The 18046-nt window shown below is 36.2% G+C and overlaps 1 protein-coding gene across 2 annotated transcripts in view; it reads right to left on the minus strand.

The window, feature by feature from the left end:
* Positions 1 to 2415: 2415 nt before the first annotated feature.
* Positions 2416 to 18046, minus strand: part of LOC136984528 (uncharacterized) — a 29705-nt gene continuing 14074 nt past the window's right edge. Inside the window, exons 1-4 of one of the 2 annotated variants that reach the window (XM_067281544.1) lie at positions 11190 to 11374; positions 9995 to 11112; positions 3204 to 3343; positions 2416 to 3133 (exon numbers count right to left, since the gene is read on the minus strand). In XM_067281544.1, the coding sequence (XP_067137645.1) occupies positions 2932 to 3133; positions 3204 to 3343; positions 9995 to 11104 (1452 nt within the window). In that variant the 5' untranslated portion in view covers positions 11105 to 11112; positions 11190 to 11374 and the 3' untranslated portion in view covers positions 2416 to 2931. Of the gene's footprint in view, positions 3134 to 3203; positions 3344 to 9994; positions 11113 to 11189; positions 11375 to 18046 lie in introns of those variants that run through there. The other variant, XM_067281543.1, reaches the window with a different exon arrangement.

Consider the following 18046-nt stretch of genomic DNA (forward strand, 5'->3'; position numbering starts at 1 on the left):
GGGAAACGACGTGAAGTGTTACGGCGTAACCGTTGTCGTTTCTGCTCTCTAACGCGACAATTACTAAAATAAACGCCGTTGGCGGCCGTGACGATCGGTAACTACCGAACGGGAGCTCCCGTCCTCCTCCCGGAATCGTAACACGTTACTATAGTAACAATTAGAAAAATGGCAGCGTTCTACTTCATCCCGATCGGAGAATTCTAATGTAAAACGATTCGCATTCTGGCTTGGGTTACAGATTACGTTTTAATTATTTTTGCGAGTTATGTTACTCGCTTCCTGTCGAGGGTAACGATAAGGTTCCGCCCGTATAATTAATTTATCGAGAAAGATAAACAGAGGAAACGTGTTACGTTAATAGAGGAGAAAGAAGAAAAATAAATACAGTCGGAGAGTTTATATTACTCGGAATATCACATTAATTACGCCGGTTAGATGCGAAGAAAGTCAGCGTAACGATGTATAAATATACCTTTTGTGAAAGTATTATCGCTATCATCTGCAGAAAACATTCACAATGATGGTGATGATGATGTTGATGATCAGTAGAGGAGGGATGGAGTGATAATCTTCTAAGAGCACGCAACTAGAAGGAACATGTAAGAGATCCATCAGTGGAAGGGGGTGAAAAACGATTTGTCTAGTGTCCTTATCGCCGGGATAAAGCTATAAATCAGTATAGAAACTGCGTTACACGTGTAGTTCAGTTAAGTGGCTGTAAACTTGTATACAGGTTTTATACCGAATGAGTAGATGCGCACGTGTTACAAAATTCAGTAAGTGATGTTTGGCGTAACGGAGCGGATTTGCCGCAGAGTGGGTTTAGGTGTTACATGTTTTAACGTTACCTACAGGGATTCGAGGCTTTGATTTAGGGTTTTTATGATTTAAAATCAAGAATGTACTCTTCTAGAATTCTTTTTTTAAAAAATAGCGGTAATTAGCAAACATTTTATCGCGCTGTCGCGCGCCAAGTAACGACACGACACGTCGTGTCGCTACTTGGCGAGCGACGCGAGGTCTTAAACCCGTAAACGATCATTTGTAAAGAACCTTTACGAGTTTATAAAGGGTCGTACTCTCCTTGGCCAGCTATAATGAGTTTATGAACGGTCATACCTCCCTTTGCCAGGTGTAATACGGTGTAGTTTGGTCCAGTGAATCAGTAGTAGGGAAAATCTAGGGATTGGTGTTGATCAGGGCTATTGGAAGCTGGGTATGGTGGCAGGAGATAGAAAAGGTTCTATTTGTCTTTTTTGAACACGTGAAATCGTAGTCTGAAAGACTATGTTTTTATATTAAAAATGACATTAAGTTATACGTGTAGGAACTATTAGAGGGGGAAGTTTGGGGGAAAATCCCCTAGATTTCTTCATTGACAGCCTTAAAGTTGGACTAGAAAGATCACACTTCACAGTGGAAGTTAAAATTACTCGATCCAAAATTGTTTTCGCTTCTAACAAGCTCTACGATTCGAACAATTTCCTGTCACGTAGCGTTTTTATTTATTTTACTCATACGAGTTTAAACGTAACTAATATATTTTTAAAAAAAAGAATAAGACAAACCAAGACAAACGAAACACTTGGTACAATTAAATTTTACGAAGGAAAAACTCTAACTTTGACAATCTTGATGGAGTTTCCAAGTTGTTTTCAGATGCTCGTGATGCTTTTTACGATGATAAATCTCTTTTATTGTGCTCGAAATTTCTTTTTTTCTTGGCGAAATTCTCTTTTCTTTAAAAGTAATTTTTTTAAGTTTTATAGGTTACTTTTCCTTTTCACCATTTTGTCTTCTGTTTTTAAAATATACTGTTATGAAACTTTATATATAAATTAGGTTATAAATATGGCCTAGTATCGTGAAATACAGTAGGAGTTGGTACTATATTTCACGTACCAGGACGCTAATACTTTGTGAACGTCTAGTTTGAACTTTACTATGAACTTCGGCCAAAAAATCTCAGAAAATTACTTCTTGCACGGATTTTTGGCGTATTTAAGTCGTTTGGCTGAAGCGCGCGCCAAGTTGCGACGACGCGCGAAGTTGCGCGCGTCAAGTTGCGGCGACTCTTGTCGCACTTTTTATCGTGTAAACTGATTAATTTTTACATAGAAATGCACGCAGATCACACTTACGAAGGACAAATAACACATTATTCGCCCTCTGAACAACCGCACATATAAAAATCTTCCCCTAAATTATTATTTAGAAGCCATTTTTGTTTTTTCTATAACTAGACCGATGGGTGATTGATTATCGGAGGATTAACGACGCGTCACCGCACCAGACAGATTTGATAATCAACGTGTCGCCTGGTCATAAATCACGTTCAATTATCTTTCACACGCTGCAGTTTAAAACTCAGAAGGGTGTCTGTAAGTCTGGCCGTTGGCTCGAAAACTGTCGACAAGTTTAAAACGAATTTATTATCCACAAAAATGTCATCAAAGCAATTTTTAACACTTTAGAATTTTAAATTGTCATAACATTTTTTCATTTTTTTTTCGCGATCGGGTTTCGTAAACAACAACATCGATTATATCACAACGTTACAACGCTTTCATTTGAAACAGCAGGTGAGCCTAGCCCTGGTTCGAAAAAGAACTCCCATCTTTCGTGTATAAATCTCGGGATTTACTGGAGACAAGCGTTATTTCGGGGGTAAAATGGGCCATTTAAAAGCCAAAAATATCGACAATACACTCGCGAGATGACGTCCAATCCTGCCAAATTTGCAGGTATATAGAATATATATATATATATATTTTAAAATACATCGAAAAGATAATTTACATCTGGGCTGGTCCTCATGCATAAAGAGAAGTTTGCAAGTCGAAAAAATACATCACAGAATCTTTCATGGAGGGAGTTGGAGGATCAGTGTGCAAGTGCAGTTGAGGTGTTACAACGTGAAGGATCGTGTCAGGCGTATTCTGTTTCCGAAAAACTTTGGCCCTCCGACAGGCTTCTGTCGTAGTACGGTTGGTGACCCTCAGGGTAGTATTCGTTAGTCAGTTCCTCTGAAGCTTGACCCCTGGAGTTAGCAAGGGAGATGGACTTCTGGTAACTGAACAGTTGCCTCTCTAAGTAGTAGTTTTCGGCCTGCAATGCGGAAATCTCTCTCCTGCAACGTAAATAATTCGGGTTACGGGAGGGTGGTATAAATGGCATCACGCGAATGCACGTGAACTTACTTCATCTGGTGACAGTGGAGGTGGAATATGTCATCGTACTTGTGGTAACTAGAGTTGAAGAGTAGAATCGATTCCAGCCATTCGATATGGACTGTTAGATTTCCGTTACTCTCTAAGTATAAGTTGGAAGATTCTTTGATCTGGAATGCACAATTAGATTAGGAATAATTGGTTTTTAGTAAGGTTAGGAGTGTTGATTTTTTTGTGGCAAAAATAGGGCAATTTTGATACTGTGTAAGTACATTAGCCTACGTTTTGTAGCCTTGTTCTAAATTTTGTATAATGGGATAAGGGAAATGAATAGATGTAGATATAGTAAAGTTTTTTTTGACTATAATGGCAGAGTAATTGCAGGATCCAAACTCTCACGTGAAAGCCGTAGAGTTATTTTGACTGTGACGTGGCAGCAACTTAGTATTTTGGCTGTGACGTGGCAGCAACTTAGTATTTTGACTGTGACGTGGCAGCAGCTTAGTATTTTGGACTGTGACGTGGCAGCAGCTTAGTATTTTGACTGTGACGTGGCAGCAGCTTAGTATTTTGGCTGTGACGTGGCAGCAGCTTAGTATTTTGGCTGTGACGTGGCAGCAGCTTAGTATTTTGGCTGTGACGTGGCAGCAGCTTAGTATTTTGGCTGTGACGTGGCAGCAGCTTACTATTTTAACTGTGACGTGGCAGCAGCTTAGTATTTTGGCTGTGACGTGGCAGCAGCTTAGTATTTTGGCTGTGACGTGGCAGCAGCTTAGTATTTTGACTGTGACGTGGCAGCAGCGTACGTATTTTTGACTGTGATATAAAGTTCGATTTTTTACTGTAATGCAACGGAATATTTTTGAATGTAACACGAATGCGTAGTAATTTGACTGATATGAATGATGCAGTAAAGTATTTTGACCGCGAAGGAATTGCAATAGAAAATTCCCGACTGTATTCACGTCACTACCAAGTGTTTCACTAGTGATATGACGTGAATGGAGTCGAGTTATTCGACCGAATGTAATGGAAATTCTTCTGATTTTGATGCGAACATGATATTTTTCAAAACAACGGACAATTTTTCCGGAATTTCTTTGCTGTATTAAAGTACTTTCGATTTAATTTGCGACGGGCGCGCATTATCTTCGAACAATTAGGGTAAACACTTGGGATTTTCGGATGTGGACCTCGAGCTAGTTACCGAATTTACGAGTTTATCGGGGAATCAACACACAGTAACGATCAATCAATGTAATGAAGCAGTAATTGTTTCTGTAGTGTCTAATAAAAAGCCGGGTTACGTGGATGTTAATGTTTTAGATCGAGTTAAATTAACGTAATAAGAAGCAGTTTCGTTAATGATACAAATCTCGCACGTTAACTCCACTCTTACGTGCAATATTTCTTCAGATAAAGCTACTTTAAGCACGAGTGGAACACATTAAAGGCAATTTATACTAATAACCTTCTCCCCCTCTTTTCCCCGAATTACATTCCGAGAGCGTAAATTGGCCTAACTATTATATAATTTGCACGGGAGGAATAAAATTCTGTGCTGCAAAACTGGGTGTTTTCTTTGTTATAAACGTGCAAAAACTGTTTCTTTCCGTTGTTTTATTATTATTATTATTATTAATTGCGCGATTACGGAATTGTGCTGCGAGACGTGTGTCTTTTAATGATTTATTGCAGAAAATTGCGCTGCAAAATGGATTTCAGTTGAAAATTCTATTTTAAAAGTTAATTTTTATCGTTTTATTCGAATTTAATTTAGTAATTTCCTAGTAACGACGCATTAGAAACTACGGGGAAAAAACGAGTTAATCGCCATGACGCGCGTGGTTAAAGGAAAAGAACAGGGAAATCTTGTTACAGAATTTATGCATGGGAAATTTTTGAAGCTAATATGCAATTTAAACGTTGCCATTATATAAATAGTTTCCTTACAGAATAAAAAAATTAGATTTTCTCCGCTCGTAAGTACTGTGAAGAAAGATATGACGTTAGAAACCATAAAGAATTTAATTATCCATTAATGAGGATAATTGCAAATACGATATACATGTAGATTCTCGATGTACAGTGTGGTAATTTATCATAGCAACAATTGGCAAGAGAGAAAATTAAAGGAATCGACATTTTACAGCAGGGCCACCACTATAAAACAACTGGGCACTGGTTTGTCGCGAGTTCGCGCAGTGACGTAGCGAGGGGGTGCAAGGGCGCCCGGTGCCGATCTGCACCGGGCGCCACTCACAGATGGGCGCCCAAATGGTCTTCAAGACAAATTATATGTGTTTTGGAGGGGGAGGGAAGCGCCAATAAAGTGTCGGGCGCTAGTTATGTTCGCTACGCCACTGGGTTCGCGCCTCACCAACGAGCTGCCACCATTAAAAAAACCACTGGGCACTGGTTTGTCGCGAGCTACCACGCGGTTATCCTCGTGTGTAACACTTTAAATAAGAGCCAGTTTCTCCTCCCGTAAGGCACCGTTCTTTGTCAGATCGTCCATGTGTTGTGCTGCCGCCTTCCATCAAACCAATTTAACTCGCGCTGCTTCCTTGTTACGATAAACAACAAAGTTTTGTTGCCATCCCGGAAGCAGAATCGAATTCCGCTCCAGGGCACGGCGAGGGAATTCTGTTTAGAAGAAATATTTATATTTTACAACGAAATCTTTACGCAGCTGCAGAAAATCCACCCCGCAGAATTTCATTAATAACACTAGAAAATTCTATTGAAAATAATTTGCAGCGCTGTTTGCGTATATTTTACACTTGTAAGTAACTCCTTTGCAAGATTCCTTCCTAACAGAATTCTTTTCTTTTCTTTTTTATTGAACCCCAAGGCGGAATTCAATTTTGCCTGCTGTCTGTCCTTCCTTAATCTCGAGAACGGTATCAGGCAGATGAAAGTCGAGACAAGATTCGGAAAGGATAGGAGCAGGAGGCCCCGATTAATTGTATATAAACGTCTAGTTTGGACCGGAAGTCACGTGATTTCAATTCAAAAATCACTCCCCAGAACGGAGTTATATAGATGACCTGCACGACTCGGTCGTTATCAGGAAAAGTATGATGTACAGGGGCAAGACACGACTAATTTGAAATCGAGAGCATATATTTTAAATTAAATACATTAAAAATATGATTAAAATTGTTAAATTTTATATTGAAACACGTCATTATAATTACGATTGTCTTCATTAATGGATTATTTTCTGTCTTTCTTCACAGTGCTTCCGGTGGAAGGATCTTAATATTTGATTACGTAAACAAACTGTTTATGTAATGACGTAACGCTGTAATTGCGTATTATCTTCTAAAATTTCCCAGTCAGCACCGGAAGAACGTGACGCTTCATTAAAATTTCTCATTCCTCCAAGGAAAAATCACCCCCCCCGCATTTTCTTGAGAAACCGTGCTGAGGCGAGACATTCGAAAAATTTTAATCTGCTCTGCACTCTGCTGGCTTTATCGACATTCTCTGTAGTGTTTACGCGTGTTTCTCTAGTTTTAGTGCCCCCGGGGAATGGGGTATTTTTCTCCCCCTCGTCTAGAATATCTATTTGATTGAATAACTGGTGTAAGCAGCACGAGAATCAGCTTCGAGATAAATGTGCACACCGTGGCATGCAAGATCATCACAATACATCATGATTAAGAAAGAGAAATCTGTTTGGGAGGCCCGTAGTGTTAATGGACGTTGAAAATTTTAGCATGGGCCATTAATTCTCCCATTTCGTCAACATCTGTGAAAAAGCCCACGTGGCTAAATTGATTTTTATTTAGCACAGTTTGGAGCTGGAGAATCTTTACAATTGTCTTGTGATGCGTCATTACTCGTGAAGTGTTCGCTTGAGGTGTCATTTAAAGGTACTAGAAGAGAGAAGATGTCGCTTTATGCGTTTTCGTGGCTGAAAACTGGGGTCGTTAATGCCCTTTCTGAAGTTTTATCTTCATCTGACGCTAGTCTTCGGTTCTTCGTAACAAGAAACTGGCGCCGAACTTTGTCAATATATGTTGGGAGGTTTGACGCAATTGTTGGGAGTTTTGACGCAATTGTTGGGAGTTTTGACGCAATTGTTGGGAGTTTTGACGCAATTGTTGGGAGTTTTGACGCAATTGTTGGGAGTTTTGACGCAATTGTTGGGAGTTTTGACGCAATTGTTGGGAGTTTTGACGCAATTGTTGGGAGTTTTGACGCAATTGTTGGGAGTTTTGACGCAATTTCTGGGAGTTTTGACGCAGCAACAGTTGCTGGGTTTTGTCACAGGCTGTTGGAATTTACACGGAGAACAACAGTTGGCGAATCTCTCGCAATATTGAGCATACTTCCCCAAAAAAAAAACCCGATAAAACGCAAGGAAAATAAACCACTATAAGCATCAACCGTTGTAATTTTACATTATAAAGTACCCTCGATGGTCGTCATTCAATCTTCACCCTCGTATTACGGCCTCGTCATTGTTAACAACACTATCACTTCTCTAAATTCTCGACAATGTCAGCTCTTCTGAAAGGGGATATTGAATTAGGTGATAATGATCTTTAAGTGTGTACGTGCGTCGAGTGTGTAGGAAACGAAAGTTAAATCACGTGTCTGCTACAGTTTGCTAGCTCCCGCGAGATAACGTTAATCGAATTACTGTCGTTTTGCAATAATAAATTCGACCACACTTTCATTCATATTAACGTCTGCGTGTCTGGATGTAAGTAGTTTGTCTTGTAGGATTCCAGTTACTAATTGTTTACTAACGGCAGTTGCAGATAAAAGTAGATTAAGCTTTTGTTTCCCGGAACAAAAGTGGGATTAATTTCTCTAACAAAGGATAAATCCGTGTTTATTCGTTTCATAATTTTTATATGAAGGTTTTTGCGTGCTCCAATGATTTTAATGTCTAGTTTATAAAATTCTCCATGGTTTCCTGTGTGTGGGATTTTTTTCCTTTCCCCTCTTCCCCTTCAGAGTTGCAGTTTCTACCTTTAGTTAATTAAATGGTTAAAAGAGTGAAAATCGATTTAACTTTCTTTAATAGAGTTTGCCTGGAAGTTCGAAGTTAAATCGTGAATTTTCTTTCTTTTTTCGTGTGTGCACGACGTGAAAATGTGTGTATTTTTCTTTACGTAATATATATTTTTTAGGAAAATTTCGTATATACAGTGAGAAACACTTGAAAAATGTGTTTGCGTGGATCGAAGTTTATCTCTTTCTGTTTACCTTCTTTTGGGTGTGTTTATCTGTGTTTGTGTGTGTTTTTTTATGTCTTTATCTGTTTGTTATTCGTATTTCCTATACCCTTTTGGTGTGCGTAAGAGTGTAAGAGTATAAGTGTATGTAAGCATGTGAGTGTAACTTCGGTAGTAAAAATGCAAAAGGTAACACTTAAAAACACAACGTGATAATTCTATGTTGTATTCTCTTCCTACACAAGGCGCATTTGTCGTAGTCTTCCTCTTTGGGTATATCCTAAAGAGTTTGGACGGGTTTGGATATATGGTTTTGTGTTCTTCTGTGCTTATTTGTATGCCTCTCCGTTCGTTTACCCGTTTAATTATGTAGAAATAAGCACCTTTTACTGAATATTTTCCTGCTCGAAATTTGACCAACTTATCTTCTGTATAAAAAGTTAATTTGACTCCAAAATCTTTTGTTGGAAACAATATAAAACACGAACTAGAACGAGTAGAACCTTTAAAATAAGAAAAAATAATTCGTTCTGTAAGGAAGGATCTGGATATTTATATCTTGTTTGTTGGTCTGTCATTCGCAAGAGGATTAAACTGTCGAAGTTGCATAAACTTTAACGTAGAATTACAGAAATTTGTAATTAAATTCGCTCTGAAAATACGTCAGGATATGATACGGCGAGGAATTCCACTCGAAAATAATCTTGTAAACACAACGTTATGACGAGAAGCCTTAGATTTTTTGGGGGGAAATTTACATGGCTTCTACATTGCAAGTTGCTCCCGTTTAGTATTTAGTTTACTCGTTCCACACGAGACGATTACAGTAAGTTTTATAAAACCTTCAACACATTGTGGCTGATTGCTAGAGGCGAGTAAATGAGTATATCACTCCCAGGAGTAGAATGGCGACTGATAGAGATTGAAAGATATATTGTTATCGCTTCTAGGGGGATTAAACACAAGACGTTGCAACCAACTGCTGGCAACTCTAAACGAGAAACAGCGTGGAATTTATTGTGTGCCACAAGATGCTGCATCATAGAAGATCGTAATAAACTACTAGATCGAAATTTAAAATAAATTTTGCCACGTGTTCCTCAACCGTATGGCATGCAGATCCAGATAAGTGTATAGAAATTCAGCTCTAGATGAGGTTAAATCAATAAAATTTGCTATCGTCAACACGTTTTAGAAGTATTGCTGCATTGTGACTTCAGTCCGAGCGTTCGGGATTGGCCAAACATCTGCACCTTCTCACATTAGGACGAAAATTGACATGGCACACTTAATTACGTCCCTGCAGCTAATTTAATGATATACATTTTGAAGTACTCTGTAGTGCGCGTTGTGTATGTAGAGTGTCAGCTCTGGAGATATCTACAAACTCCTAACCAAACAATCCTTTAGGAAACCCAATAATCTTCAGCGTTAAAATTTAAGGGGGGAGAGTAGCGTGTACGTTAAGCTGTCAGTCGATATTTACTTTATCTGTCACGCAACGTTGGGGTTTGTGTAGTGAAGTGGAACGTTTACCCGCGCTTAAGTACTCCACAGTTCTCTTATGTTTAAAAATAATTGCCAATCGATTCAACTTTGCTACAAACTAACAAAAGGTGTACTTACGTCTTTAATGGGGATATCCGTTTCCATTATAATGCCCATATCCATTCCGTCTTGTACGTAGTAACTCCAGTGTGGGGCGCAGATGACAAGTATGCTGTCCATCGTGGCACTGTTGGCGTGGCGACGCATGACGTAAGCGTTCCAAGAAACGTAACGCAGGTGGCTACGCGGCACCAGATGCAAGTCCGAACAGAACAGCTTTAACTTGAGAAATTCTCCCTCCATGTCCACGTCCACGCACCATCCCTGCTTTTCCCTGTCGTAGCAATTGGCCGTGGTGGCCGGCTCGACCGATCTGGTGGGTACCATGGCTTCGCTGACCGTGTTGGCGCAGATCATGATGACGTGCAACCTTAAATGGCCACGCCTGATCAAATCGTTCAGCTGGCACCTCAACCCGAAGCCCCTGATTTGCCCGTTGACATCGGAAATCTGATCCACCAAACCCGAATCCATTCTCCTCTCGCCCTCTCCCAGCACCATCTGATATTGCACGCGGCAGGGGTGGTCGAAACCCGTTAGTCTGTTCAGCAAAACCCGTGGCCTGTTTCCGAATTCGGGATCGTCCTTCTTGGTCTGAATGGTGACGTTCCATTCGTAACCACCAAACGTGAAATACGAGCTCTCGAGATTGTTGGAGCGCGAGCTGAAGGGCAAGTGCGAGACCCTGATGTCTGTTTCGAAGGTCGAGATGACGTTACCGAGAGTCAACTCTATGAGAAATTCGCCATTCTCGTCGGTGAATCTCCGTGCAACCAGGTCACTCATCGTCACCCATTTGTTGTTACCGTGAACGGCCTGATCGACTGTGAACTTCTTTTGCTTTTCGCTGAAGTTCTCGTTCTTGCTGAAGTGCTCCCGATTTAACAGCGTAAAAGTGAAGTCCACTAGGCATTTGCTGCCCGGCGAGAGTGTTCTCAGGATCAGGAACACCCCCATTAGTTTATCCGTTCTGGTAAAAGTCACCGCCCACTTGTGATAGTTGTACGTGAAGTCTTTCGTGGTCACGTCACGATGCTGATCACGCGTCACCGAGCGGGTCACGATAAACGTGAAGATCCCCGTGTTGCATCTGTCGTTGATTCTCGTAAATCTATACAGCAGGGCCATCTCGAGCTCTGAAAGTAGAAAAAAAATAGGGAAAACCTGAATATAAATCACTCTTACTGAACCGATCGATGCGCCATTTACTCACCCCCGGATTTGTGGCCGTCACGTGATTTAAATATTCAGTTCCGTAATAGACTGGCTATTTATTTACCTCCTGTGAAAGGAATATACTATACAGAAACTGGAATTACTTCTCTAGTAAGGAAGAAATGTGTAATCTCCAGATCGATAGGGTTGCAGTATCGACTGTTTGTTCTGTATCTGTCCAGAGTTTTGAATATATATTCTATTCACTGATCATTTGTAATATTTAATACGCTGTGGTGCATCTTTTATGGTTTCTACTTTATTACTTTTCTTATCCTAGCCGCGTGATATTTGAATTACCTCAGGATATTTTAGTGCTGTATTCGATTTTTCTTTGACACATCTGAAGCTTCCTTCCCGTATTACTCTTTCTTCCCCTCCACCTTCGAAGGGGAGTAAGAACTTGTAGAGATGATTACAACATCTTGCAACAGTGATATATATATATATATACGTATTCCTTATGACGGGCAGACTTAAATTCTTGCTGGTCACGTGGGGAATTATGCTGCAACCATCACGCGATAAGATTAATATGACTGCGTAATAATACCCCCCTTACCGTAATGGCATTAATCACGGTGATTCTAAACGTATGCAATTTAAATCGTGCGATTAGTGATCAGCAATTACTATAATTTCTTAACTCGCAGGTAATTCTAGTGATTGAGATAACATCGGTTTTAATTCAAGCCGTGCCACCTTAAATATATGCAAATCGTACCCTTTTATTGCGCCATTAAGCTGGCTTTAGTGTCCTTTATTTTTAAATGATAACGTGGCTCTCGTACGTTCTCGCGATTTTCTCTCATCCTCAATAAACGATCCCGTTCGGCTTTGGGATCACGTGATTAGCATGCAAAAAACGTTCACCCTCTCCGACAATCGATGCGATCGATCGCTCTTCCTAATTATGGAGACATAACCGAGGGGAATAACAATAAATAAACGTGATACGCTCTGGGTAATTTGGTAGATAACTCCATTAAGAGACCTGCCACTACCCCGCTTTTGTGTCGTCTCTTTTAAATGCCAATTCGGTGCTTAAATGTTAAAATATTGTTATTTTTTCTGAATTTCTTTTAGTGTTTGATGTTTGGCATGCTTCACGTATCTGTTATTGTCTCAGTAAGGTGGCTTACTGCCTTTAAAAGAGCACCGTTTAACCGGTATTCAGTCCCGAAATAATAAAAAAAACCTCCTTTTCTGTAAAAAATTCCATTCTTAACAACGTTATCTAGCGTGTAATTGTAATTTTTTAAAAGTGGAATTGTAGCTTAACACGTATTAAAAGCTTTTCAATCCTGTTTACTTTGTTTACTCAACTTACAGGCAGTTTAATAGGAGAATTTAATTAAGTTACCGTAATGACCAGGTAAATATTTATTTCCCTTTTTTATTGTGACGTCAGGTAAGAAGAAGAATGTGTAGTTAAAATAATACTGAAATTTTTACATAATGGATTCATTATCGCCTTCTTAAACAAAATTCCGCTGAAGATTTATTTAAATTATATTCAACTCAACTGTTATTAAAATAAGATGATGTTGCTGAATACAATTTATCCCTGAATTATCAATTCAATTAACACTTCAAGGAAATTTAAGCCGTTGAAGCATTCACAAGAATTTATTTATTGCTTATTCCGTTCGACAATGAAATTTCCATTGAATTTACTGTTTAGAGATAATTCCCTATCGTAGGGAATCACACCAAAACTACCCTACCGAAATTATCTCCCGCTATTCCTTCGATAAAAATTTCAAGGTTGTGAAAAATTTTCTGCACAAATAGGGAAAAATCTGTAGGTTGGTAAGAATTCTTCCTACATGCGGGGAATAGGGAATTTTCCCTATTTTATGATTTTTTTCTATTTGACAACAAAATTTTTTAAATCGAATTTACTGTTTAGGGATTATTCCCTGTCGTAGGGAATCATTCCCAAACTTTCTGCTAAAATTGTCTCCAAGTGTTAATTCCATAAAAATTTCAAGGTCAGATAGGGAAAATTCTTCACAAACATAGAGAATAATTTGTAGGCTGGTAAGAAATTTCCCTGTATTTAGGGAAATTTCTGAATGTACGGAACAACAAATTTTAGTGGTAGATTCTGTCTATAATATCATAAATATATAATATTTAAGGAAAAAATATACCTAATATTTTTATGAGAGGTGTTAGTTTTACTTTATCATGGAATTATCCGGAATAATAATATAATAAATATACAGAAAATAATCAAAAATATTAGGAATATCCTTATGCAAAAAGAGAATAATTTCATAGGTAAAGACGGAAGGACGAATGAAAGAAATATGGAATTTTTCAACTTTCTTTTCACTTAGGTATACCCTTATTGTCACGATCTATATATATTAAATTACTCCCTGTTTAGGGATATTTCTTTAAATTCATCAACTTAATAAGAATTTTTAATATTTTATTTAATCTAAAGCATGTTTTTAATAATAAAATTAAGGGCAGGAAGGGTGAAATTTAAAAAAAAATAATCTATTTTAAAATCTAACGAATTACATACAGAGAGAGAGAGCCAGAAGGGGGATAATTTTCAAATTAAACATTCTATCGGATTTCTTTATGGGATTTAAAAAAAATAACATCCCTTAATTAAATTAAACATCTGTAAGCCCTGAACTCATCAATTTAGATTTTTAGGAGCACGAATTAAAACTCGATACCCTCGAATTAATCTAATTTTTGATTACCCCCTTACTTCTCCTCTCTTATCTGTAAAAATTTAAATCTGTAATTACTACCTTTTCTAACGAGGGAAATGCCTTGAATTAAATAAAGAATGCTGTCGTAATTATTTTCTTCCTAAAGGAAAGGGTAAGAGGTAGAAAGAAGAAAAAAAAATCTGTTGGTATCAGCACAAATATTTTTAAATCCCTGCTCTGAAAGTAATTCACTTGTAACGACATAAGAAACGTAATAATAAAAATCTCTCCGGGTGATCTCCCGAAATTTCTCATCAAACGTTTAATAAAATTAATTAATTAATTTCCTTTGTTTCAGCCCTATTTTAATGTCGAAGATTACTTTCGTAATTGTCTGCAGATCAAAAATCGTTATGCTGTTACGCATTTCCTTCTCCCGTTCCTTCACTTTGGATTTTTTTAAAGTGAGATATTTTATTGAATTTATTTGCGAGAAAAGTTTTTGTTTTCTAATTTTGAAAAATTACATTAAATAAATTTTCAAGTGAGGTCGGCTACATTAAGTTTTTTTCCCCCATTGCCACATTCTTAAAATTAGCCGAATAAACCGCAAAAATAATAAAATTATTTTCTTCTACACAGAAATTAATTACATTAGGAATTTCGGAAGATTTTTGCAAACTTTTTAGAAAATTCTTAGGGAATTTTTGCATTTCTAGAAGATATTATGTATTTGTTGGGGAAATTAAAAATTTTTAGGGAAATTTCTGGCATTTAGGGAATTTCTGTATTTCTAGGGAAGTATATATGTTTATTAGGGAATTTAAGGGATTTTTCACATTCTTCATGGACTCTAATAATACGAAAAATTCTTTAATACTTCATACCTGAATCCTAAATACCCTAAAATTTCCCATTATTCTAAAATTAGGGAAAATTCCCTAAACATGAAAAAACACGAAAAATTCTGTTAGGTACTGTATAAAACAAAATTTTTCTAAATATAAATACATTTGGGATATTTTAATATTATACAACACATTGAAATGATAAAACTTTCCTAATATCTTAAAAATATGAAAGAGTTTTTCCCCTAAAATCTTATATTGTAAAAAGCAACGAAAAAATCCCTAATAGAGTAAAAATAGTAAAGCATCCCTAATATTTTTGTATTATTAGTAAAATTTCTTTCTTTTTTAAAGTGGTTTTTTAAATAAATATCTTTAAGATAAATGTTTACTTTCTCCCCGCTTAACATTTTTTTCCCTACGTCATCAGAGATCAATTAATTTCAATAGGAAATTTATATTGCCAAGTAAAAACACCATGCAATATTTTAAAAAGCAATATTAATATAATTTTTTCCCTGACACCTGACAAGAAAAATCGTTTTAATAATGAAAAAAAAAAACATAGAAAAACTCTCTGCTTAGGTAAATTTCATTTTCAATTATTCATAAAAGCGATTTTTATTCGAACTTAAAACAAAATTTATAAACGAATTCAACGATTTTTTTCTTTTTTTTAACAAATTTAATTCCTAATATGCTAATACCCTAAGATTTCCCTAAAGGTTTAGTAAATGTCCCTTTAGGGAAATTTTCTTCACCTTTAGGGAAATCTTAACGATAAAGGAAATAGGAATATTTATAATTCTGGAAAATTGTTTCAAGTTTTATTATATTAAAAAATATATTAAATAAAACAATCTGTTATAGAATCTATTCTATTTTGAAGAAAATATAAGTTACGTGCCATTTACACGAAATTTCCCTAAAGGGAAATGACATTTTACTTGATAATATAAAAGAAAAAATTCTTTAAACAAAGTTATATTTTCAAATATAATATACTACATTAGGGAAATATCCCGGCAATAAATATAATTCCGTAGAATCGATCATTTTTCCTTTTTTTTTTAAAGAAATTTCCGGGAGGGGAGGGAAATTAAATTTGTTCAGAATCAATCTAGAAATTGAAATTCTGTTGGCATTTATTAACAAAGAAAATTCTACAATTTTCAATTACTGTATACAAAGGAAGGAAAATCAAAAAGTTTGTATATTTGTGTGGGGAAAAAATGTATTTATTTTTTTTCATTTTTTGAAAAAAAAGTTAATTTGCCGTTTGGAATTTCCTTTCTGTTTCAATAAATCTCTGAGGAACAGAATGAAGGAAATTGTCGGAGATGGGGAGGGTGGAAATTATTCTTTGCAAGATCAATTGTTATGCTATTCTCTTTTTGTTTCTTATTTATGAAATATTAAGAAAGATTTTGTTTATTTTTTTCGGTTTACACGGATTCTAACGAAATTTCAGTAGAATTTTTCGTTTGTTTTTAATTGAAATGTTAAAATTTTGGAAATTCTTTGTCGTTTTTTTCGTATTTCAAGCACAAACAGTGAAATCTTACGAATTTTACAGAAATTTTGTAATTTTATTTTAGTAAACCGCAATAAAAAAACTCGGAATTTCAGTAGATTTTCCTGAAGGTTTGAATAAAAAATCTCTTAGTTTTCAGATTTAAAAGGAAATAAAACGAACGTAGGAAAATTTCATTAGAAAACGTGAGGAATTTTAATAGAAAACTTCAAAATACAACGACATTTCAGTAGACTTTCTACCGATTTTAATTAAGCAACAACAAAATTTACTGAAGTTTCGGTAGACTTTCTGCCAATTTTGATTAATCAACAATAAAATCTACTGAAATTTCGGTAGACTTTCTGCCAATTTTGATTAATCAACAATAAAATCTACTGAAATTTCGGTAGACTTTCTGCCAATTTTGATCAAGCAACAATAAAATCTACTAAAATTTCGGTAGACTTTCTGCCAATTTTGATCAAGCAACAATAAAATCTACTGAAATTTCAGAAAAATTTCTTTCGATTTCAACACGAACAAGGTAATCTGTCAATTTAGTTACATCATCCACCGATTTTAATGAGAAACAACATTAATCTACTAAAATTTCGTTAGATTTGTAAGCATTAATTCCAGATAGCTTCACTGCATGATTTAACGATGGGAGTTTATTAATTAATCGATGAACAGATCGATCAGTCTAGCAATTGTATTGATTGTAAATCGTTGCTTTAAGTGCTTGTTCTTTACGGATTTAATTCTTTAATTAAGATTTTAATGCCAAGTAATTACATTAATATTCACGATTCAATATTGTAAATATACTGTGCTAATTCACTTAATTTTTAAATTAAGATATTTCTGCCATTTGTTAGCATTGCGTGATAAATATATATGTAAATACTTCCTTGTACTGCTCCAATATTTTATAATTACGCTTGTATAGATTTGATTTTCCATGTTATTTATGGAAAGTCTTCCATGAACTGCCCGTATCACTTTATATTTGCAGGTACTGTACTTCCCTGGATTACCCATAGCATTTTATCATTGTATATGCTTCCATGAACTACTGGTAGCATTTTATATCATTGGGCTGTAATTTTCAAATTGCAGACTTATAAACATCCACTGGCATCTGTTTGTCTGTCTGTTCTCGAGAACGGATTCAGATAGATGACCGGCACGACTCTGTTGTTAACAGGAAAAGTAAAATGTACAGGGGTAAGGCTATTATATTATAAATTAAATGTGCAAACCCGGCTATTTTTTACTGTTTTACTGTTCTCCAGTCTCCAAAATTAAGCTGTTTACAGGACAGAGTATACAACAGTTACTGAAACGATATTATAGTGTAACATATTGTTTACGGGTCTAATACAATGGTGTATCTGTGATCTTTTAATACGGAAGATTTACTGTACTGTTATACTGTTTTATTAAACAGTATACAGTACTATTATAGTATTTAGTGTGGGGGGATTTTCAGTACTATTATACGGGAGCACCAGTACCTGTTAATGAGGGAGATTTACTATACTTTATACTATTTATCCAGCAATATAATAGTATAATAAGTACCCTTTAACCTTTAAAACACTCGAAAAGCACTTGTGCCATAATAAAATAAGATAGTATTTACTGTATTATATTATCAAGTAACACAGCAATTAGTATACAGTTGTTAGCCTTTACAGCATTCGAAATAGATTTAAAGCTTGGCAGTGTATCGGATAATTATTATATATGTATATAATTAAGGCTATGAGAGGGAGAAAGTTCAATTCATTTCTAATGTATGACGAAAACC

The sequence above is a fragment of the Centruroides vittatus genome, unplaced genomic scaffold, assembly GCF_030686945.1.
Source record: "Centruroides vittatus isolate TY-2023 unplaced genomic scaffold, ASM3068694v2 contig_921, whole genome shotgun sequence".
Lineage (NCBI taxonomy): Eukaryota > Metazoa > Arthropoda > Arachnida > Scorpiones > Buthidae > Centruroides > Centruroides vittatus.